The sequence below is a fragment of the Pristiophorus japonicus genome, chromosome 4 (genome assembly GCF_044704955.1).
Source record: "Pristiophorus japonicus isolate sPriJap1 chromosome 4, sPriJap1.hap1, whole genome shotgun sequence".
NCBI classification, from domain to species: Eukaryota; Metazoa; Chordata; class Chondrichthyes; family Pristiophoridae; genus Pristiophorus; species Pristiophorus japonicus.
The window spans coordinates 218,949,875-218,970,961 of record NC_091980.1 but is presented as its reverse complement, the minus strand read 5'-3'; the positions used below and the strand labels follow the sequence as shown (position 1 = coordinate 218,970,961).

General features: G+C 40.6%; 1 protein-coding gene across 7 annotated transcripts in view; it reads right to left on the bottom strand.

Annotated features, from left to right (window-relative positions):
• Positions 1 to 4,105: 4,105 nt before the first annotated feature.
• Positions 4,106 to 21,087, bottom strand: part of ralgapa1 (Ral GTPase activating protein catalytic subunit alpha 1) — a 298,072-nt gene continuing 281,090 nt past the window's right edge. For 4 of the 7 annotated variants that reach the window (XM_070879109.1, XM_070879106.1, XM_070879110.1 and 1 more), the window contains one exon: positions 5,504 to 5,590. Coding sequence is in view for 1 of the 7 variants with exons in the window: in XM_070879112.1 (XP_070735213.1) it covers positions 5,442 to 5,590 (149 nt within the window). In the remaining 6 variants the exon portion in view is untranslated. Of the gene's footprint in view, positions 5,591 to 14,644; positions 15,720 to 21,087 lie in introns of those variants that run through there. The other 3 variants (XM_070879112.1, XM_070879113.1, XM_070879107.1) reach the window with 3 other exon arrangements.

Below are 21,087 nucleotides of genomic sequence, written 5' to 3'. Positions count from 1 at the left end.
AAATGCTGGGATACTTAGTGTTGAGGAACAGAAGGATCTTGGAATGCATGTCCACAGATTCCTTAAGCACAGGTAGATGAGGTATTTAAGGTGGCATACGGGATGCTTTCCTTTATTAGCCGAGGCACAGAATGCAAGAGCATGGAAGTTATGTTGGAACTGTATAAAACACTAGTTAGGCCACAGCTAGACTACTGCGTACAGTTCTGGTCACTACATTACAGGAAAAGTATGATTGCACTAGAAATGGTATGGAGATTTATGAGGATGCTACCAGAACTGGCAATTTTAGCTATGAGGAAAGATTCAATAGGCTGGGGTTGTTTTCTTTGGAATGGCGGAGGCTGAGGGGAGATTTAATTGAGGTATATAAAATTATAAGGGGTCCAGATAGAGTGGATAGGAAGGACCTATTCCCCTTAGTAGTGAGGTCAATAACCAGGGGGCATAGATTTAAAGTAACTGGTAGAAGGATTAGAGGAGAGTGGAGGAGAAATGTTTTCACCCAGAGGATCGTGATGGTCTGGCCTGAAAGGGAGGTAGAGACAGAAACTCTGATCACATTTTTAAAAGTACTTGAATATGCATTTGAAGTGCTGTAACCTACAAGGCTACAGACCAAGAGTTGGAAAGTGGGATTAGGCTGGATAGCTGTTATTTCGGTCGGCACAGACATGATTGGCTGAATGGCCTCCTTCTGTGTCATAAACTTCTATGATTCTATGGGTTAGAAGATCTGTGATAGTAAACGTAAGGGTAGGCCAGCTTAATATTGTAGAAAGAGAAATATGACATGGCAGTACTTCATAAAATTAAGTAATTTAGAATAAAGAGCTACTTTAATTAAGACACTGGATAAGAAATATAGCTGGAAATTTCCTCACGGAGTCTAAAGGATTAAAGGTGGAATCAGAGTTGCTTTAAGCATATGCCTATTATCCTGAAGTACTAGAGCTGAGGGATTTTAAATCATGCATCAAAAATGATTAAAATATCAAACAAACATTATTAGGTTCATACATAGGTTTGCGTATTTTTTTATTCATAATATTTTAAATGCAAGATAACTTCAGCATTTTACTGGTTTCGAAATAAATTTAGTAGCTGTGCTGCCTAACCCCATGTGATCTTGAAGACATTCAGAAATAATTATAAATAGTAAATCTTTCAGTAATAATGCAATTCGCTGGGGGCATGGACATTTGACACAGGTGGGTTATGGGGGCTGTGGGCTCTTGTGGGTGAGGAAACAATTGATGCACCATACCCCACTGTCAGATTTTGTTGGGACATTTAGAGATGGCACACTTCCTTCTGCACAAATGGCAGCCAGTCACTATAAGCTTCTGCAGGGACCAGTGATATTCTGCCCACACCCTTGTGTGGTGGATTCCCAGAAACTCCCCTATATTTAAATTAGGCTGATCCTGGGAAATTTGCTGAGTTCAACGGTGCAAGTTGAGTGAATGCAAAGTCTGCCATGCAGAATCAACAGCAAATTAAGATATGTGGTCTAAAGTGTTTTCTGTGATATTATCTGAAAGAGCAGAAACAAAGTCTAGTGTCACGAGTATCTTAGGTAGTAGGAAATCTTTACAAAACTCTGTAATCATTTATATTAGGAACATAGATAAATATACTTCTGACATGACAGATTGTCGAATCTTATATGTACAAAGTAAAAGACTGAGGAACATAGATTTTCAAATCTATTAAGGTTTTGCGGGGGCGGGGGAAAGGAGTGGGTGAAGAGACAGAATTACTGTACAGATTTGTTCCTATAGGCATGTGTAAAATGTACATTACTAATAAAATTAAAAACTACTGTAAGTTTTGAAATCTGAATTGCAAGTTCTGACATGGAACATAATTCAGTTGCTACTTTTGCTGCTGGAGTCCTTTACAGAATTGTGTCCTTCTGAGATTTCAGTGTCTTTCAAAAATGCATAAGGACTATTAAACAATACAAGTTAATTAATTTGGAAATCAATTTTATTTCATCTCACTTGGGAAGTGCATTCTCAGGTTCAGAATGTGCTCAACACACCCAAGCCTGCATATCTGAATTATATATGAACTGGGTCTGATCTGCCAGAAGCTATCAAGGTGGAACATATTTATGAATACAACTGCTTTAAGAAATTTCAATAATCTCGTACCATACCAACATTCTGACACAGTGAGTTTGTGTTGGCAATTAAAAAAAACCCAGCAAACTCCTGGGAGAAGGGACAAAGTGCCGACTAAATGCACTCAGTAGGCAGGAGTAATCTAAAAAAAATTAGAGACCTAATAAAATTCAGCTACTTTTACAGATTTCTTCTGTAGTATAAAATTGCAATATATCGATGGCTGCAGAAGTTTTTGAAACATTGTACAGTGGTGACAGAAAAAAAATATCTCTAGGTTGAAGAATAAATTATCTAGCAAATGATATTTTAAGAATGTATTAGAAGAAAAAGAAGTGAAAGGGAGGGCATATTATATATTGGCCCAAATTTTGCAGTCAGCAGCGAAATGGTGGTGCTCGCCACTGACTTCTAAGAAAGCTGCCCACAAAGATCTAGCAATCTGTGATGTTGATTTCACGTCTCCCGATGTTAATTTGAATCTGACACCAAGTCTAGGGGATCTCCAATGTCCAGCAACAGTGATACCATCAAGCTGGCTAAGCAGCCAATCACATTGAAGAAATCTCAGATAGAAAAACCAGGAAGTAAAATTGAACAATTTTCCTTCACTTTTTAATCATTTTAGAGAGCAAAATAAAGATTGAGACATACACGTGGGATTAAAGTAGAAGCTGAAATATCAAACTTAAAAAAAGATTAAAAAACATGGAATTATCATAATGGAAAAATTTGACATTCCACAAATATAAAATTTGTTTTTCAGGAGTAGAACAGTTGTTCAGCAGTAATTATGACTCAGTACACCACTAAAAACCCAGTTACACCTCATTCAATGAGGCTTAACTTTTTCGGGAGTTTTTACAAGTGACATTCCAGTGTAAAAGGGGAAGTTTGTCAGTTCAGTGATTTCAATTGAATACCAACTGTAGTGAGTTCAACCTGTGGGGGAGCAGGGCATGGCTGGTATGACAGAAACTTCTGGATTTCTGTGTTAACTGCACATCTGCTTACTCCAGAAATTGCTGTCAGATTCAGTTGTTTGTTTCGTATGATGGAAAAACATAATCAGATGTCTAGTTTGGCTATCTATTTGCACCGGCCATTCTAGGAAACAGCAGCCAATATTCACACAGCCAATATTCATCCAGATGGATGGAATTGTGGGAAGCATGCAACATAAAGAACCAATGCCTCTTCACTGACGCGATAGCAAAGATCCCTAGCTTTGACCTCCCCCGAAGACAGTGGACAGCGCTCAACCGAATCCGCAAAGAGCATGGATGATGTGGCCACCTGCTTTACAAGTGGAAGATGAGGGATGACCCAAAGTGCGGCTGTGGCCATGAGTCCCATCACACCAGAAGGTTCAAGAAGACAGCTCACTACCACCTTCTCAAGGGCAATTAGGGATGGGCAATAAATACTGGCCTTGCCAGTGATGCCCACTTCCCGGAACAAATAAAACCCCCCCAAAAAAACATGACATCAACCTGCCTACGAAGATCTGTTGCAGGAGGCATCCCATTTCTCCACTCGGCATCGCAGGAGGCCATTGAATGGATTCACAGTTGTAATGATGGCAAACGATGACGGTTTTGCCATCATTACAACCACAATTTCTTGTTCCCCCGGGCCAGTCACTATTCATACATAAGCTAGTCATTGATGAAGTGATTAAAACACATTGATTAGCCAAATTTAAAAATGTGCTAAAACTGTGCATTAAAGTAAGCATCGATATAATACTTTTGGACATTATTGATAATATTTCAATAATTTTGAAGATGTATGGAATGAAAGCAAATATTTCATGAATGAATTACAGTACTTTTGGTATTTAATGGTTTCCATTTGTGCTTTTAGACATTTCCCAATACAGTAAGACATTTAACAGTTCCACAAAACTAAATTCTAGCATTTTCCATTTGAATCTTGCTAACACAAAAAGATTTCCACAAATAGGCATGGTAAGAATAATTTTTATTGCAATATTAAACAGCGCATCTTTCTTCAGCCATTACAAATTTTATAGACAACTACATGAATGACAATACATAATATATATTTTACCTTATGATATATTTACACATGCAGTTAGTACTGACAACATGCTACATACTGTTAGTAGTAACATTGCAATTTACCTACAAAATATGAATAATGCTTCCTTGTAGGAAAATACATCTGAATAGCTGGAATGTGCATTATGCTGCACCTCAGCAATTTAAAGTTGACTCAATGCAAGTTCAACTGGTTATACACACACTCTTAATGATCCCTTTTCCCCTCAATGAACAGATCACAGAAAATTGAAAACATATCGAGTGCAAGCCCTGTAAGAGCACATATCTAAATACATCCAGAATTTTCAGCATTTGAACAATAATTTTCACCTTGGCTTTCATCAGATTTCACTTACAGTATTTTTTCTACAGTTTCTTGGTTTGAAGCCATGCACAAGGTAAATAGTGTAACTCAGCTGCATTTTCAGTGTTTTAAGTTTGATTATATATATATATATATATATATATATAGATATATATATATGATTATATATCTATATATATGATATGTCAGTGTTTCAAATAAAAACAAGTCCATACATTTCATCATGAGAAAGATTATTTTTCCTCATAAGCTAACTTTTATAGCTGAAATGCAAAGAGACCATTTACATTCCTTGGAAAAGTCATACCTTATAATTTAAAATGAAAATATTCTGTACATGTTTTGTGCCATAAGATTGATTTGGTGAATATATTCTTAAACGTAACTTTACACCTACATACAAACTGAAAACTTACTATACATTCCTGAATTGTGCACAAGTAATCTGAAATGTTCCTACTGAAAAACAAAACTATGTACAAAGTACACAATGTACAGCAAAGCAAGACTGCCATCATAATTTCCTAGTGATGATACCAGATAACTAATGGGCCATTCTGTTGAACTAGCCAAATACTATTGTACAAGAAAATGCTTTTCATAACAGTAAATATGATTAAAAGTGCAGTAAATATACAGATAAGTAATCAAGTGGGTGCAGGGCAGTTGCACTGTACAACTAAGCATAGATTGCTAAAATATATATTTTGGTAAGCTAAAAATAGAACTCCAGTGTTCTTAATAAAAAATAGTTTACAAGGAATAGGTTTTAACTGCATATGGAGTGACAAACACACATTTACTAAATTAGCAAGAGGCAAAATATTTGGCTTAAGCAGCAAAGTAATAGTAAAAAACTCAGCATTGACTTATGGCTAGTTTTGAGGAATTAGAGTGTAATTTTGTGTTATGATGTGGTCATTAGGATTTATTAGCTGAACCAGAAGAACGCCGCAATTTCATAGACATACGACTCTTGCTAGCACGAGGTGACATTGGAGAGGCTAAGTCGATCCCGTCCGCCCCCTGTGCTGCAGGACTTTCGGCCTGCTGATTCTCTGGGCATGAGCCTGCAAGACAGTGGAAGGGAAAGCATTATTTATATACAAGACACCCTTGTGATTTCTTGTGTCAACGATTGCTCTTTGTAAATGGATTTTTAAAAACTTTCTAAATCTCCCGAGGTTTATATTAAATATTTTCCAAATTTTACACGTTTTTTTGTAATGCAAAAAGTACAGCAAATGTTTGGAAAATTATATTAAGTAGCTCACTTATACTTATAAAATTCCACTGCAAAAGGAACAAGGTGATGGATGCTCCAAAGCAAAGTAGTAAACATATCATATTAGGTGAGCAATCAAATAGCTTTCAGCCCACACCCAGAAAAGTGCAAGAGCAAGAAATTCATTCCATGTTAGCCAGTGACTTATGCAGTGTCAAGTGGACCAGTCCTGGTTTAGTGAAAACATAAAAGAAGAAACGGGTTTTCTTCTGCATGGTTCGGTATGTCAGCAGAATTAAGTAATGAATAAAAATCGTAGAACTTGGGCACTACATCATTGAGATTAAACTGGAAATACTTTTTTCCGTTCTGGTTAGAAATGGAAATATAGAAGATAAAAAGTAAAAATACATTCAGTAAAACAAAACAATGTAGAAAATAACATACCAAAAACTGCCAACATAAAATTAACAAAAATATAAAGTAAACACACAATAAACTAGCAGAAGAACCACCAGACCAGCACACTGACACTGAACTGAGCACTTACTACAACAAATTTACAACATATTTGACGCAATATGGAAGCTTGACTAAATCTGCAACAAAACGGAATGCAATTAAGCTTAATTAAACTAGGTGGTCAAGTTAATTTGGACTGATGAGATTCATCTTAAAATAATGGATTTAAAACAATGCCATATTTATTATATTAACTACACTCTACTTGGAGGTATATTCAATATAGCTTATGCAACACTGCACATGACTCAGAACACATTTGAAATAGGTCTCAAATAAAAAGCAAACACCTTAGCTACACAATTTACTTTCCATCCATTTTACACAAGCAAAATAAAATTTTGATTTCAAAACACCTTAAGCAAGGAGAATATTTTATGGTCCTCTGCAGTCCAAATTAAAGCATTATTTGGAGTGGAAATGTAATAAAGAAACTTATTCAAAATGTAGAAATATATTGACTGGTTCCCCTTTTACAAAAGAAGTAAAATAAATAAAATATTTAGCAGTTACCACAAGTAAATTTAGGAACTAGAAATGACAGGCTGAAGGAAGTTTTTTTAAAATTTTGCACAGCATACCATTCATAGCTAGCGTGAAAGACCTTCCGTTTCAAGCCTTTGCCCTTTACCTTGATGAGGCCAATGTTTTCTAGTGGAGGTTTGGGAAGAAGAAGAAATATCACAGCATTTCTTTCTTTAAAATGAAGAAAATGAAGCAAAAAAAGTGAATCGGACAGGAAGAGGAGAAAAGGGAAAAAGAGAACAGGTATGAGAAATGACACAAATACTAAAGTTGAAGGGTATTCATAATTAATGTGCAGAACAGAGATCATGAGCAGAAATCCTGATGCCACACCTCACTGGCGTGCACTTGTACACCTTCTGAACAGAAGTTACAGCTGACAATAACAGAGTGGCAAACCAAGATACTTTGGGAAGCATACTTATCTGGAATATTAAATATTCTGTAAAAACAAACCACAAGAGGTATTTGGTAGAAATGCGCCGCGAGACTAAAATCAAAGCAAAGAATATCTTTCTATTTCAGATTTAGAAAACTAAATGTTATGGTTACAGCTAGTACTGGCAGATCACTATTGACAATGCACAGAAGATCCGGTAAAACACTACATCCAACTGGAGGTCTGTGCATTTAATGTCATCTATTAAAGGGAAACAATATTGGAGCAAACACCTACATGTGAAGAATTTACCCCTGCATGTGTCACACAACAGTTAGTATTTCTAAGAAGGGAGCAAAAGACCCAACTATAAAAAAAATAAACCCCAATTGAGTGCTCCATTTTAATAGATTCTCTTGTTTTAATGCAGCATTTTCAATCTGGATACGCAGATAATGTATGGTTGGGGTCTCCACGGACTGCAATTCACGAAACTGCAAAATTCTACTTTATACTTGAACCCCTGCCTGCTGAATTTTACAGATACTTACTGGACTCTACAGAGAACATATATAAATATAAAAGACAAACACAAAATAGTATATTCAATTTTAAAGCCTACTATGTGGGACACAAACTGCATAGGCACTTTACACAGAAACATTTACCCCTACATTAATTATTTTTCTTATTAATATACAGCTAATATTTTCAAGTAGAGAAAAAGGTAAAATTACTCAGATAAATTTCTTATTATTCAAATTTAAAAATTATTTTCAAACAAAGGGGACATACAATAATAACATGAGCAGGGCAATCACTACAAATTCCAGTCCATTTAAATTAATTCAAGCTGGAATTGTGATGAGCCATATCAGAGAGACTAACATGATCACTTTAGCTCTACAAGGTAGAAGATGGATATCAAAGAGACCAAGGTATGTGTTGTGTTGAACTACAATTGATAAGTGTCAAACAGGTAGCAGTAAGGTTATAATGTGTATGGTACTGCATCTCCGGGGATACATGAATTGCAGATGACATAACCAGGGGAACATCATAATGCAAAATCAACCAAAGGAAAAAGTGAGCTTAAGATTAAGGTGCTGAAATCTGACAAAGGGAGGATATCTTTTGAAGAATGAGGAACACGGCACTTACAAAAAGATAAATCTATTCATCGTCATTATTGACCTTTATATACTACAGGTAAGCTCTCCTAAAAAAATTATTGGAAGAGGAAGGGTCAATTTATTTAGGATCCAAGGGAGTTAATATCAAAACTCTGCAAAACTTTGCAACCAAATCCAAAAAGTTGTTTGGTGAAAAGTCTGAGGACTTACCAAAGTGACAGTTCCATAATAGGATAAAGAATAATGTAGTAACCAGGAATGGAGAAAAGAAAATGCCTTACTGTGTCTCAGAAAAGTCTCCAAGCACATCACACAATTTTGTGTTGGCATGCAGCGATTCGCAGGTAGGCAAATATGGTAGCCATTTTGCATACTGGGAGATCCTATAAACAGCAAATTAGATGAACAACCAATTATCTTTTTTTGGTGGTATTGATTGAGGGAGGAATATTGACCAGGACATTAGGGAAACTCGATCCTTTTCTTCAGATAAATCTTTATCAGCCTGAACCATCAAAACGATAGACTATTCCTGTATTTATTGAAGTGTAGGTAGCAATTAAAATGTGAACATTTTCATTGCTGAAATTGCTGCTTTAAATGGTCAAAGTTTGCACTTGGAAAGATGACAATTCTGTTTTATCTTCCTATTCACCAAGCTCCCAGAATCTTAGTAGAGAACAACTTGCAGTTTTATAGCATGACTAGTACTGTGACAGTCGATCAGAATCTGCTATAAATATTTAGGCTGACTAATGTTGTGACGAGGAAGTTGTTCTAGTCTCTAAGGCCTTGAATTAATTCTGCATGGATACATGCCATCTGACTGCTTATCTGACAAGTCATGGATAAGCAAAAATTTTATTCAACTTAGCATCTGCAAGGCCGATCACAAATAGCCCACCAAAAGTTTTACACACTAGCTTAATTCCATTGCTTGTCGCTCACTCAGGCCAAGTCCAAAGTGTGCAGCTTCAATGTCCTGGGGAACGGTAGCATAGTGGTTAAGTTACGGGACTAGTAATCCAGAGATGCAAGTTCAAATCCCACCACGGCAGTTCATTAAATAAATAAATAAATAAATCTGGAATAAAAAGCTAGTATCAGTAATGGTGACCATGAAACTATCGGATTGTCGTAAATGTCCTTTAGGGAAGGAAATCTGCTGGCCTATATGTGACTTCAGACCCACAGCAATGTGGTTGACTCTGAACTGCCCTCTCAAAAGGCCTACCAAACCACTGAATTGCTTAAAAAAAACTGCTACAAGAAACAAGAATAAAATCGGATGGACCATCCAGCATCGATCTTGCCACTGGGTACGGACACGACAACGACACACCCAACCCTGCAAAGTCCTCCTCACCAACATCTGGGGATGTGTGCCAAAATTGGGAGAGCTGTCCCACAGACTAGTCAAACTCACAGAAACATACCTTTCAGCCAATATCCCAAATGCCTCCATCACTATCCCTGGGTATGTCCTGTCCCACAGTCGGGAGTCCTCAACATTGACTCCGGACCCGATGAAATCTCATGGCTTCAGGTCAAACATGGGCAAGGAAACCTCCTGCTGACTACCACCTACCGCCCTCCCTCAGCTGGTCAATCAGTACTCCTCCATGTTGAACACTTGGAAGATGCACTGAGAGTAGCAAGGGCACAAAATGTACTCTGGGTGGGGGACAAAAATGTCCATCACCAAGAGAAGGACATAGTTGCCAGACTAGGCCTGCGACAGGTGGTGAGAGAACCAACACGAGGGAAAAACTTACTTGACCTTGTCCTCACCAATCTACCTGTCGCAGATGCATCTGTCCATGACAGCATTGGTAGTAGTGACCACCGCAAAGTCATTGTCTTCACACTGAGGACATCCTCCATTGTGTTGTGTGGCACTACCACCATGCTAAATGGACAGATTCAAAACTGGGCATCCATGAGCTGCTGTGGGCCATCATGGCCTGGCATATCCTTCATTCTACCATTACCATCAAGCCAGGGGACCAACCCTTGTTCAATAAGGAGTGTAGAAGAGCATGCTATGAGTAGCACCAGGCTTACTTATACACAAGGTGCCAATCTGAGGAAGCTGCAACACAGGACTACATGCATGCTAAACAGCGGAAGAAGCTTGCTATAGACAGAGCTAAACGATCCCACAATCAGCGGATCAGCTCTGCAATCCTGCCACATCCAGTTATGAATGGTGGTGGATCATTAAACAACTAACGGGAGGAGGAGACTCCATGAATATCCCCATCCTCAATGATGGCAGAGACCAGCACATGAGTGCAAAAGACAAGGCTGAAGCGTTTTCAACCATCTTCAGTTAGAAGTGCCAAGTGGTTGATCCATATCGGCCTCCTCCTGAGGTCCCCACTATCACAGAAGCCAGTCTTCAGCCAATTCGATTCACTCCACATGATATCAAGAAATGGCTGGGCGCACTGAATACAGCAAGGCTATGGGCCCAGACAACATCCTGGTTGTCTGAAGATTTGTGCTCCAGAATTAGCCGCGCCTTTAGCCGAGCTGTTCCAGTACAACTACAACACTGGCATTTACCTGACAATGTGGAAAACTGCCCAGGTATGTCCTGTCCACAAAAAGCAGGACAAATCCAATCTGGCCAATTACTGCCCCATCAGTCTACTCTCAATCAGCAGCAAAATGATGGAAAGTGTCATCAACAGTGGCACTGACCCATAACCTGCTCACCGATGCCCAGTTTGGGTTCCCCCAGGACCACTCGGCTTCAGACCTCATTACATCCTTGCTCCAAACATGGACAAAGGAGCTAAATTCGAAAGGTGAGGCAAGAGTGGCTGCCCTTGACATCAAGGCAGCATTTGACAAGAGTATGGCATCAAGAAGTCCTAGTAAAACTGATGTCAATGGGAATCAGCAGGAAAACTCTCCACTGGCTGGAGTCATACCTAGCACAAAGGAAGGTAGTTGTGGTGGTTGGAGGTCAAGCATCACATTGCTGCAGGAGTTCCTCAGGACAGTGTCCTAGGCCCAACCATCTTCAGCTTCTTCAGCTGCTTCATCAATGACTTTCCCTCCATCACGAGGTCAGAAGCGGGAATGCTCACTGATGACTGCACAGTGTTTAGTGTCATTCGCAACTCCTCAGATAATGTAGCAGTCCATGCCGGCATGCAGCAAGACCAGGACGACATTCAGGCTTGGGCTGATAAGTGGCAAGTAACATTTGCACCACACAAATGCCAGGCAATGACTATCTCCAACAAGCGACAGTCTAACCACTGCCCCATGACATTCAACAGCATTACCATCACCGAATCCCCCACCATCAACATCCTGGATGAGTGCAGCTCCAACAATACTCAAGAAGCTCAACTCCATCTAGGACAAAGCAGCCTGATTGATTGGCACCCCGTCCAACACTTTAAACATTCACGCCCTCCACCACCGGTGTACCATGGCTGCAGTTTGTATCATCGACAAGATGCACTGCATCAATTCGCCATGGCTTCTTTGGCAGCACCTCCCAAACCCACGACCTCTACCACCTCGAAGGACAAGGGCAGCAGGTGCATGGGATTACCATCACCTCCAAATTACCCTCCAAGTCACACACCATCCCGACTGGGAAGTATATTGTCGTTTCTTCATCGTTGCTGTGTCAAAATCCTGGAACTTCCTCCCTAACAGCACTGTGGGAGTACCTTCACCACACGGACTGAGGCAGTTCAAGGCGGTGGCGGTTCACCACCACCTTCTCAAGGGCAATTAGGGATGGGCAATAAATGCTGGCTTTGCCAGCAATGGCCACATCCCATGAACGAATTCAAAAAAAACCCCGATCAGACCTTCAAACGCACATATCCTAATCACCATGGCAGTCTTTTTTCTCCTTCACATTGCTCAGCTCTACACCTTCATCACTTCTAGGTTCCACTACTCTTAACCTCCCAAGTTCCACCGAGCAGATAACAATTTGTCCAAAACACCATTGCCCATGACCTATTCCACACTAAATCTCACTTCCTTATCAACTCTGTCTTTGCCAACTTCTAATGGCTTGCTGTCACCAATCCATCAAATTCAAAATCCTTGTCCTTGTATACAATTCCCTCTTGGTCTTGCTGCTCCTACCTCTGCAGCTTTTCCAGTCCGACATGCCGGAGCCTGATTTTTGCTCATCTTACATTTGCCTCCTTTTTATCTTCTCCCTTTCCACTCCATTTTTGTCACAGAACCTTCAGCTGCCTGGGCCTCAGACTCTGGAATCCTCCTGAAAACCTATCACCTTGCTCCTCTTTCCCCTCCTTCAAAAGCCTCTTGCAAACCTAGCTCATTGAACCTGCCTTAGCTATTCTCCCTTCACTATTCATTAACTGCTTTCGCTCTGAAGTACTTTAAAACTTCCGAATATGTTAAAGATGCTATATAATTGCAAGTTGTTGTAGTGTTGTAGGGAATCACTGCTGATCCCTTAGCCTAATTTTTTTCACTACAATAGTACCATAGAGAAACTTTTGAAAGTCAGAGTTATACTATGCGGCTAACTTTGAAACCTTCAAAAGAAAACAGCAACTGGTTTTTAGATAGCGTATTAAATGTAGTACAAAGTCCCAAGGTACATTACAGGAGCATTACTAAACAAAATTTTACACCAAGCCACATAAGGAGATATTAGGGCAGACGCTTGGTCAAAGAGGTAGATTTTAAAGGAGATTCTTAAAAGGGAGAAAGAGGCAGAGGGGTTTAGGAAGGTAATTCCAGAGCTTAGGGCCCTGACAGCTGAACAATTTGTCCAAAACACCATTGCCCATGAAGCCCTGAAGCCCTGGCAGCTGAAGGCACTGCTGCCAGTGGTGGAGCGATAAAAATCAGGGATGCTCAAGAGGCCAGAACGGGAGAAGTGCAGATTTCTGAGGGTTGGGTTGGGCTGGGCTGGAGGAGATTACAGAGATAGGGATGGGTAAGGCCATGGAGGGATTTGAAAACAAGGATGAGAATTTTAAAAATCAAAGCGTTGCTTAACCGGGAGCCAAAATCGGTCAGCGAGCATGGGGTGATTGGTGAATGAGACTTGGTGCGATTTAGGACATGGGCAGAAGGGATTTGGATGACCCCAAGTTAATGGAGGGTAGAACGTGGGAGGCCAGCCAGGAGTGCATTGAACTACTTAAGTTTAGGGGTAACAAAGGCATGGATGAGGGTTTCAGCAGCAGATGAGCTGAGGCAGGGGTGGATTCGGGTGATGTTACAGAGGTGGAAATATGTGGTCATAAGGCACTACTGAACCTTTCCAGGTGATAATCAGGCAAATCTGTTGTTGTTGACAGGATGACAGACATCTTGTACAATAAGCTAGATATTGAACTGGGGGGAGAGACCTAGCCATGCATTTAAAATATAAAGGGACAATATTTTGAGGTATTTTCCACACCCCAATAATAGAATATCCTACTTGCATGTGGAAGTCTCCAAATTGATACTAACCTGTTATTTCACCATTGGGTTCTTCCTCAATAGCTGGCAGCAATATTACATACAGTTCAATAACTAATTACAAACAATCTTTAAGGAGCAGATTTACCCAAGTTTTATTTCTACATGGATTTAAACTTGTTGCATTTCTGGATATGCATGTAACATAGCAGTTCCCCATTCCATATTTGTGTTGAGCAGGAAAGACTGTTGAAATTGCAGTTTCTTGGAGCTGAAGTTACTGTAATCAAGAATTTTGGTTATGAGCAGAGAAATGCTAGTCTATAACAAGTGTGAAAATCAGTGACCAGGTATATAATTCACTTAGACTTCTTGCTGACAATAAAACCATCAGAATGGCAGTTTTTTACATAAGCAATATCAATTGTAGTTAGTCAAGCTTGGCAATGCAATTTAATATAGTGATTATTCAGTTTCCCTTCAGAAACCTTGAATTGCATTTATGAACTAATTTCCTCTTTTAAAAAGGGAATACAATGCAGTTTACACCTATATGCACACTGTTGGAACTAAGTTCTAGATCCATTAGGGTGTGCAAATAGGCTAAAATACTCAGGAAGCAGGACTTTCTTGCTTATCCATACACTTCATTTGAATTTTTCCATTTGCTAAAATAGAACCGGGAAGCTGGCTTAAGATCCATAATGATGTCAAACACCTGCAGTGATGGCCCTTGGGCTCTCCCATCTGTTCCTTTCAATAACCAGGCCATCAGTTGAAGGTTGCCTAGGGCAGAATGCCAAATTCAGAATGTAAATCTTCCCTTTGTGGTAGAGAAAGCAAATTAATCTTCGGCAGGGAGGAGAGATCGGAGATCCATAGCTTCTGTAGCCAGTATGGACCAATTAGAATCAAAAGTTCCTCGTTTCCTCATTTCATAGAACGATAGAAACTTGCAGCACAGAAGGAAGCCATTTGGTCATGGTGCCTGTGCTGCCTCTTTGAAGAAGCAATTATGCTTTAGTCCCACACCGCCACTATATGTCTGTAACCCTGCAAGTTCCTCATCCTCAAGTACCTGTCCAACTCCCTTTCAAAATTATTTATGCAATCAGCTGCCACCACCTTTTCAGGTAGAGCGTTCCAGATCCCGACAACTGAGTGAAAATATTTCTCATCTCCCCTCTAGATCTTTTGCCAATGATTTTAAATCTATGACCTCTGATTATTGACCCACTCACCATAGAGAATAGTTTTTCTCTATTTACTCTATCAAAACCTCTCATCTTGAAGGCATCTATTAGGTCATCTCATAACCTTCTCTGTTCCAAGGAGAACAGTCCTAACTTTTCCAATTTCTCCTCATAACTGAAGATCCTCATATCTCTGGTAACATCCTGATAAAGCTCTTCTGTATGCTTGAAGGCCTTTACATCTTTCCTGAAGTATGGTGCCCAGAATTGTCCACAATACTCCAGCTGAGGCCTAACCAATGATTTATAACGTTCCAGCATGATCTCTTTGCTTTTATATGCTATTCTCTATTTATAAACTCCAGTAACTCATATGTTTTTTTAACCACCTTTTTCTGTAATAGCCCTGTAGATCAGAAGATAGGCAGGGAAAGTGTAGCAGGATCTCCCGTGCTTGTATAGACAGGCCAGTATGGCAAAAGAATATGATTTGTGCTCTTTTCATAAGTGACATTTCTAGGTAGCCTCATTTCTGAAATCTGGAGGTTGGTTAACAATGTATAGCGTACTCTAGGATGTGAATTCCTAAAGTCACCTGCTAACTGGTTTGCCACCACGTTTCAAATGGTTAGTGATACTTTTTGCTTTCTGCACCAAAGACAAACTCTAGGGCATTCTTGCAGGTCAATGTGACATTTTGCCAAAGGATACAATTCCAAGCCATAACTTGCTCGAGATCTATTCTCACAAATGATTTAACTCTCTGCATCATCTCTGTATTTTCTGCTAATCTATCTACAAGGAAACACAATGAAACCAGATTATGAAGTGGAGCTAATCCAGCATCAGTAGCACAAGACAAAGGCTCTATATTAGCATAAAGGAAAAGTCCATAGTTCTATGAAGCTTCAATGGCCCCACCTACCAATTATGTGTTCTTGCTTTTATTTTACTGGCACGTCAATGAACCATGCTTTAAAAAAAATTGTTCCTGGGGTGTGGGGGTCACTGGCAAGGCCAGCATTTATTGCCCATCCCTAATTGCCCTCGAGAAGGTGGTGGTGAGCCGCCTTCTTGAACTGCTGCAGTCCTTGTGGTGAAGCCACTACCATAGTGCTGTCGGGAGTTCCAGGTTTTGACCCAGCGATGAGAAAGGAACGGCAATATATTTCCAATTCAGCATGGCAACTTCAGCAGCTAAGCTGGCCACAACTGGGATAGAGATACACATAGGGTGGCAGATCTGTGAAGCAGCACAGCTGAAGAGACTGTACATATTATGAATACTCCTGTTGCAGAGGGTCAGGGAATTATCTCTTTGTGACTATTTAATGCAATTCATGACTTTGGTATTGTCTGTCCATTGGATTGACTGGGCTTGAACCAGACGCAGCAACTATTGTAAGGCAAGCCAGACTACTGTCATCGCTGATAGACTATTGTAATTGTTGGGCAAGCAAATTAACCTGTCATTGCCAATTCACCAGGTGAAGTACTCAACCAAAAGGCAGCATCTTTCTTGTTCTACAGAGGGGAGGCTGGTTGCAGCAGACAAATAATATCCAAGTGCTTTGTGAGTCTCTCATCACTGGAAGGCTTTAGCTGAGGAAAAAAAGCCATGCCAGTTGCGATGAATGACCGGATTTGAGATACCATTGTGTCAACCAAGTTCAGTTGTTTTGGTTTAATGAAGAATCTGCATTCTCAGATCACAAATATGGCTGTGTAACATTTTGTGGTAGGTTTTGGTTAGAATTTTGTCCTCGGAATTGAAATCAGACTTCTAGAAAGATGCTGCTCTAGGAGGGATTCAATTTGGATTTCTTTAGGATTATTGGGTGGCATAGCTAGAATTCTAAACTTTGGTGAAAGAGAAAGACTGCAAAGTTCTCACTAAATGGTGGCAGATATTTGTTAACTAAATATACAAATGAAGAATATTTACTTGTATTATGTGCAAGGCGCTTAAGAAAATATGAGTGCACGTGGCTTAAACAGCATTGCCGTAGCCATGCACGTGGCTAATCAGCAACTTATATTGGGCAACATTTGGCTAAAGGAAGAGAATGAATGGGGAAAATTTGCTAGGCCAGGTTTACCCTCCTGTATAGCTCAGATGTAGAGAAGACGTCTCAAGTCGCTGGAGATATATTACCAACGATGTCTCCACAAGATCTTACAAATCCCCTGGGAGGACAGGCGCACCAACATCAGTGTCCTCGTCCAGGCTAACATCCCCAGCACTGAACACACTCGATCAGCTTCGTTGGGCAGGCCACATAGTTCACATGCCAGACACGAGACTCCCAAAGCAAGTGCTCTATGTGGAGCTCCTTCACGGCAAATGAGCCAAAGGTGGGCAGTGGAAACGTTACAAGGACACCCTCAAAGTCTGCCTGATAAAGTGCGACATCACCACTGACACCTGGGAATCCCTGGCCAAAGACCGCCCTAAGTGGAGAAAGTGCATCCGGGAGCGCGTTGAGCATTTCGCGTCTCAACGCAGAGAACGTGAATAGGTCAAGTGCAGGCAGCGGAAGGAGCGTGCGGCAAACCAATCCCACCCACCCCTTTCCTCGGCGACTGTCTGCCCCACCTGTGACGGAGTCTGTGGCTCTCATATTGGACTGTTCAGCCACCAAATAACTCACTTCAGGAGTGGAAGCAAGTCTTCCTCGATTCCGAGGGACTGCCTATGATGATGATGACTTCAGAAAGAGAGAGAAGAGAGAGTAATAAGCTTAGCAGCAAATACATTTGACTAATTTGCATGGGGTTTCTGAGTCACCCGATTCACTACTTCCCCCACCCTTATGGAATTTCTTTAATATCTGTTATTTTCTACCCATCAACCCATTTTGTATCCACAACCAAGATTTACCCTGAATCCCCTTCCATTTGGGCTTAACAAATAGCCTTTTGTGAGGAACTTTGTCAAATGACTTTTGGAAGTCTAGGTGGATTATACTGTAGGACTAACCACAGTCCACTGGAATGTCACTTCCTCAAAATAGTCAAGGTCATTGGTCAGGCAGGATCTTCCCCTTCTGAATCCACACTGACTGCTATTTAGCAAGTTATTATTGTACAGACCATTTTCACCGGATTCTTCCATTATTTTACACAGGAGTGAAGCAAGATAACAGTTCTATTGTTGCTAGTGTCTGATTTTTGAATATGAACACATTAGCCTGTTTCAAATCTACTGGCATCTCCCTAGTGTTCAGCGAGTCCCTCATAATGATAATCATTGCCTCATAAATTTCCTAACCAGTCTATTTTAACACTATGGGTAACTACCATCTACCCCTCATGATTTATTTGTTTTGAGTTTAAAAAAAAAAAGTTTATCGAGGACTTCCATCTCACTGATATCAAAGTTATTAATTTTGTGTGCATTATCAGTTTGGGGAGGGCATTTTGCTCGTGCCTTCCCTTGAAGAAAGTGATCATTCAGAATATTTTATACGTTATGCTCACCCGCTGTTTAGAAGCCATTTGACTTAAAAAAATGATTCTTACCTTGTCTATTGTTTAAATACTGAAATAGCTTGTTACTGTTAGCTATCTTTTTTTATCTAGGTCTCTCTGACCACCCTTTTAACATGTTTATATATGTTCTTGGCCTGATATCAGTAGTGGTGAAAAAGTTGAAATGATGAAATAGCAGCGCATTTGGAAAGCAGTGACAGGATCGGTCCAAGTCACCATGGATTTATGAAGGGGAAATCATGCTTGACAAATCTTTTGGAATTTTTTTGAGGATGTAACCAGTAGAGTGGACAAGGGAGAACCAGTGGATGTGGTGCATTCGGACTTTCACAAGGCTTTTGACAAGGTCCCACACAAGAAATTGGTGTGCAAAATCAAAGCACATGGTATTGGGGGTAATATACTGACGTGGATAGAGAACTGGTTGGCAGACAGGAAGCAGAGAGTTGGGATAAACGGCTCCTTTTCAAAATGGCAGGCAGTGACTAGTGGAGTGCTGCAGGGCTCAGTGCTGGGACCCCAGCTCTTTACAATATACTTCAATGATTTGGATGAAGGAATTGAGTGTAATATCTTCAAGTTTGCAGATGACACTAAACTGGGTGGCGGTGTGAGCTATGAGGGGGACACTAAGAGGCTGCAGGGTGACTTGGACAGGTTAGGTGAGTGGGCAAATGCATGGCAGATGCAGTATAATGTGGATAAATGTGAGGTTATCCACTTTGGGGCAAAAACGCGAAGACAGATTATCTGAATGGCGGCAGATTAGAAAAAGGGGAGGTGCAACGAGACCTGGGTGTCATGGCTCATCAGTCATTGAAAGTTGGCATACAGGTACAGCAGGCGGTGAAGAAGGCAAATGGTATGTTGGCCTTCATAGCTAGGGGATTTGAGTATAGGAGCAGGGAGGTCTTACTGCAGTTGTACAGGGCCTTGTTGAGGCCTCACCTGGAATATTGTGTTCAGTTTTGGTCTCCGAATCTGCAGAAGGACATTCTTGCTATTGAGGGAGTGCAGCAAAGGTTCACCAGACTGATTCCTGGGATGGCAGGACTGACATATGAGGAGAGACTGGATCAACTGGGCCTTTATACATTGGAGTTGAGAAGGATGAGAGGGGATCTCATAGAAACATATAAGATTCTGATGGGGTGGGACAGGTTAGATGCGGGTAGAATGTTCCCAATGTTGGTGAAGTCCAGAACCAGGGGACACAGTCTTAGAATAAGGGGTAGGCCATTTAGGACTGAGATGAGGAGAAACTTCTTCACTCAGAGAGTTGCTAGCCTGTGGAATTCCCTGCCGCAGAGAGTTGTTGATGCCAGTTCACTGGATATATTCAAGAGGGAATTAGATATGGCCCTTACGGCTAAGTGGATCAAGGCATATGGAGAGAAAGCAGGAAAGGGGTACTGAGGGAATGATCAGCCGTGATCTTATTGAATGGTGGTGCAGGCTCACTCACCCTGCAGCCTCCTAGCGTCCCTCTCACAGCTCACACCGCCAACCAATTTAGTGTCAAACTTGGAGATATTACACTCAATTCCTTCATCCAAATCATTGATGTATATTGTAAAGAACTCGGGTCCCAGCACTGAGCCCTATGGCACTCCACGTGTCACTGCCTGCCATTCTGAAAAGGACCCGTTTATCCCGACTCTCTGCTTCCTGTCTGCCAACCAGTTCTCTATCCACGTCAGTATATTACCCCCAATACCATGTGCTTTGATTTTGCACACCAATCTCTTGTGTGGGACCTTGTCAAAAGCCTTTTGAAAGTCCAAATACACCACATCCACTGGTTCTCCATTGTCCACTCTACTAGTTATATCCTCAAAAAATTCCAGAAGATTTGTCAAGCATTTGTCATAAATCCATGCTGACTTGGACCGATCCTATCACTGCTTTCCAAATGCGCTGCTATTTCATCCTTAATAATTGATTCCAACATTTTCCCCACTACTGATGTCAGGCTAACCGGTCTATAATTACCCGCTTTCTCTCTCCCTCCCTTTTTAAAAAGTGGTGTTACATTAGCTACCCTCCAGTCCATAGGAACTGATCCAGAATCGATAGACTGTTGTAAAATGATCACCAAATGATCCACTATTTCTAGGGCCACCTCCCTAAGTACTCTGGGATGCAGACTATCAGGCCCCGGGGATTTATCGGCTTTCAATCCCATCAATTTCCCGAACACAATTTCCCGCCTAATAAGAATATCCTTCAGTTCCTCCTTCTCACTAGACCCTCGGTCCCCTAGTACTTCCGGAAGGTTATTTGTGTCTTCCTTCGTGAAGACAGAACCAAAGTATTTGTTCAATTCACCTGAATCCGACTGCAAGGGACCTACATTTGTCTTCGCTAATCTTTTTCTCTTCACATATCTAGAGAAGCTTTTGCATTCAATTTTTATGTTCCCGGCAAGCTTCCTCTCATAGTCTATTTTCCCTCTCCTAATTAAACCCTTTGTCCTCCTCAGCTGAATTCTAAATTTCTCCCAGTCCTCAGGTTTGCTGCTTTTTCTGGCCAATTTATATGCCTCTTCCTTGGATTTAACACTATCCCTAATTTCCCTTGTTAGCCGCGGTTGAGCCACCTTCCCCATTTTATTTTTACTCCATACAGGGATGTACAATTCTTGAAGTTCATCCATGTTTGCCATTGCCTA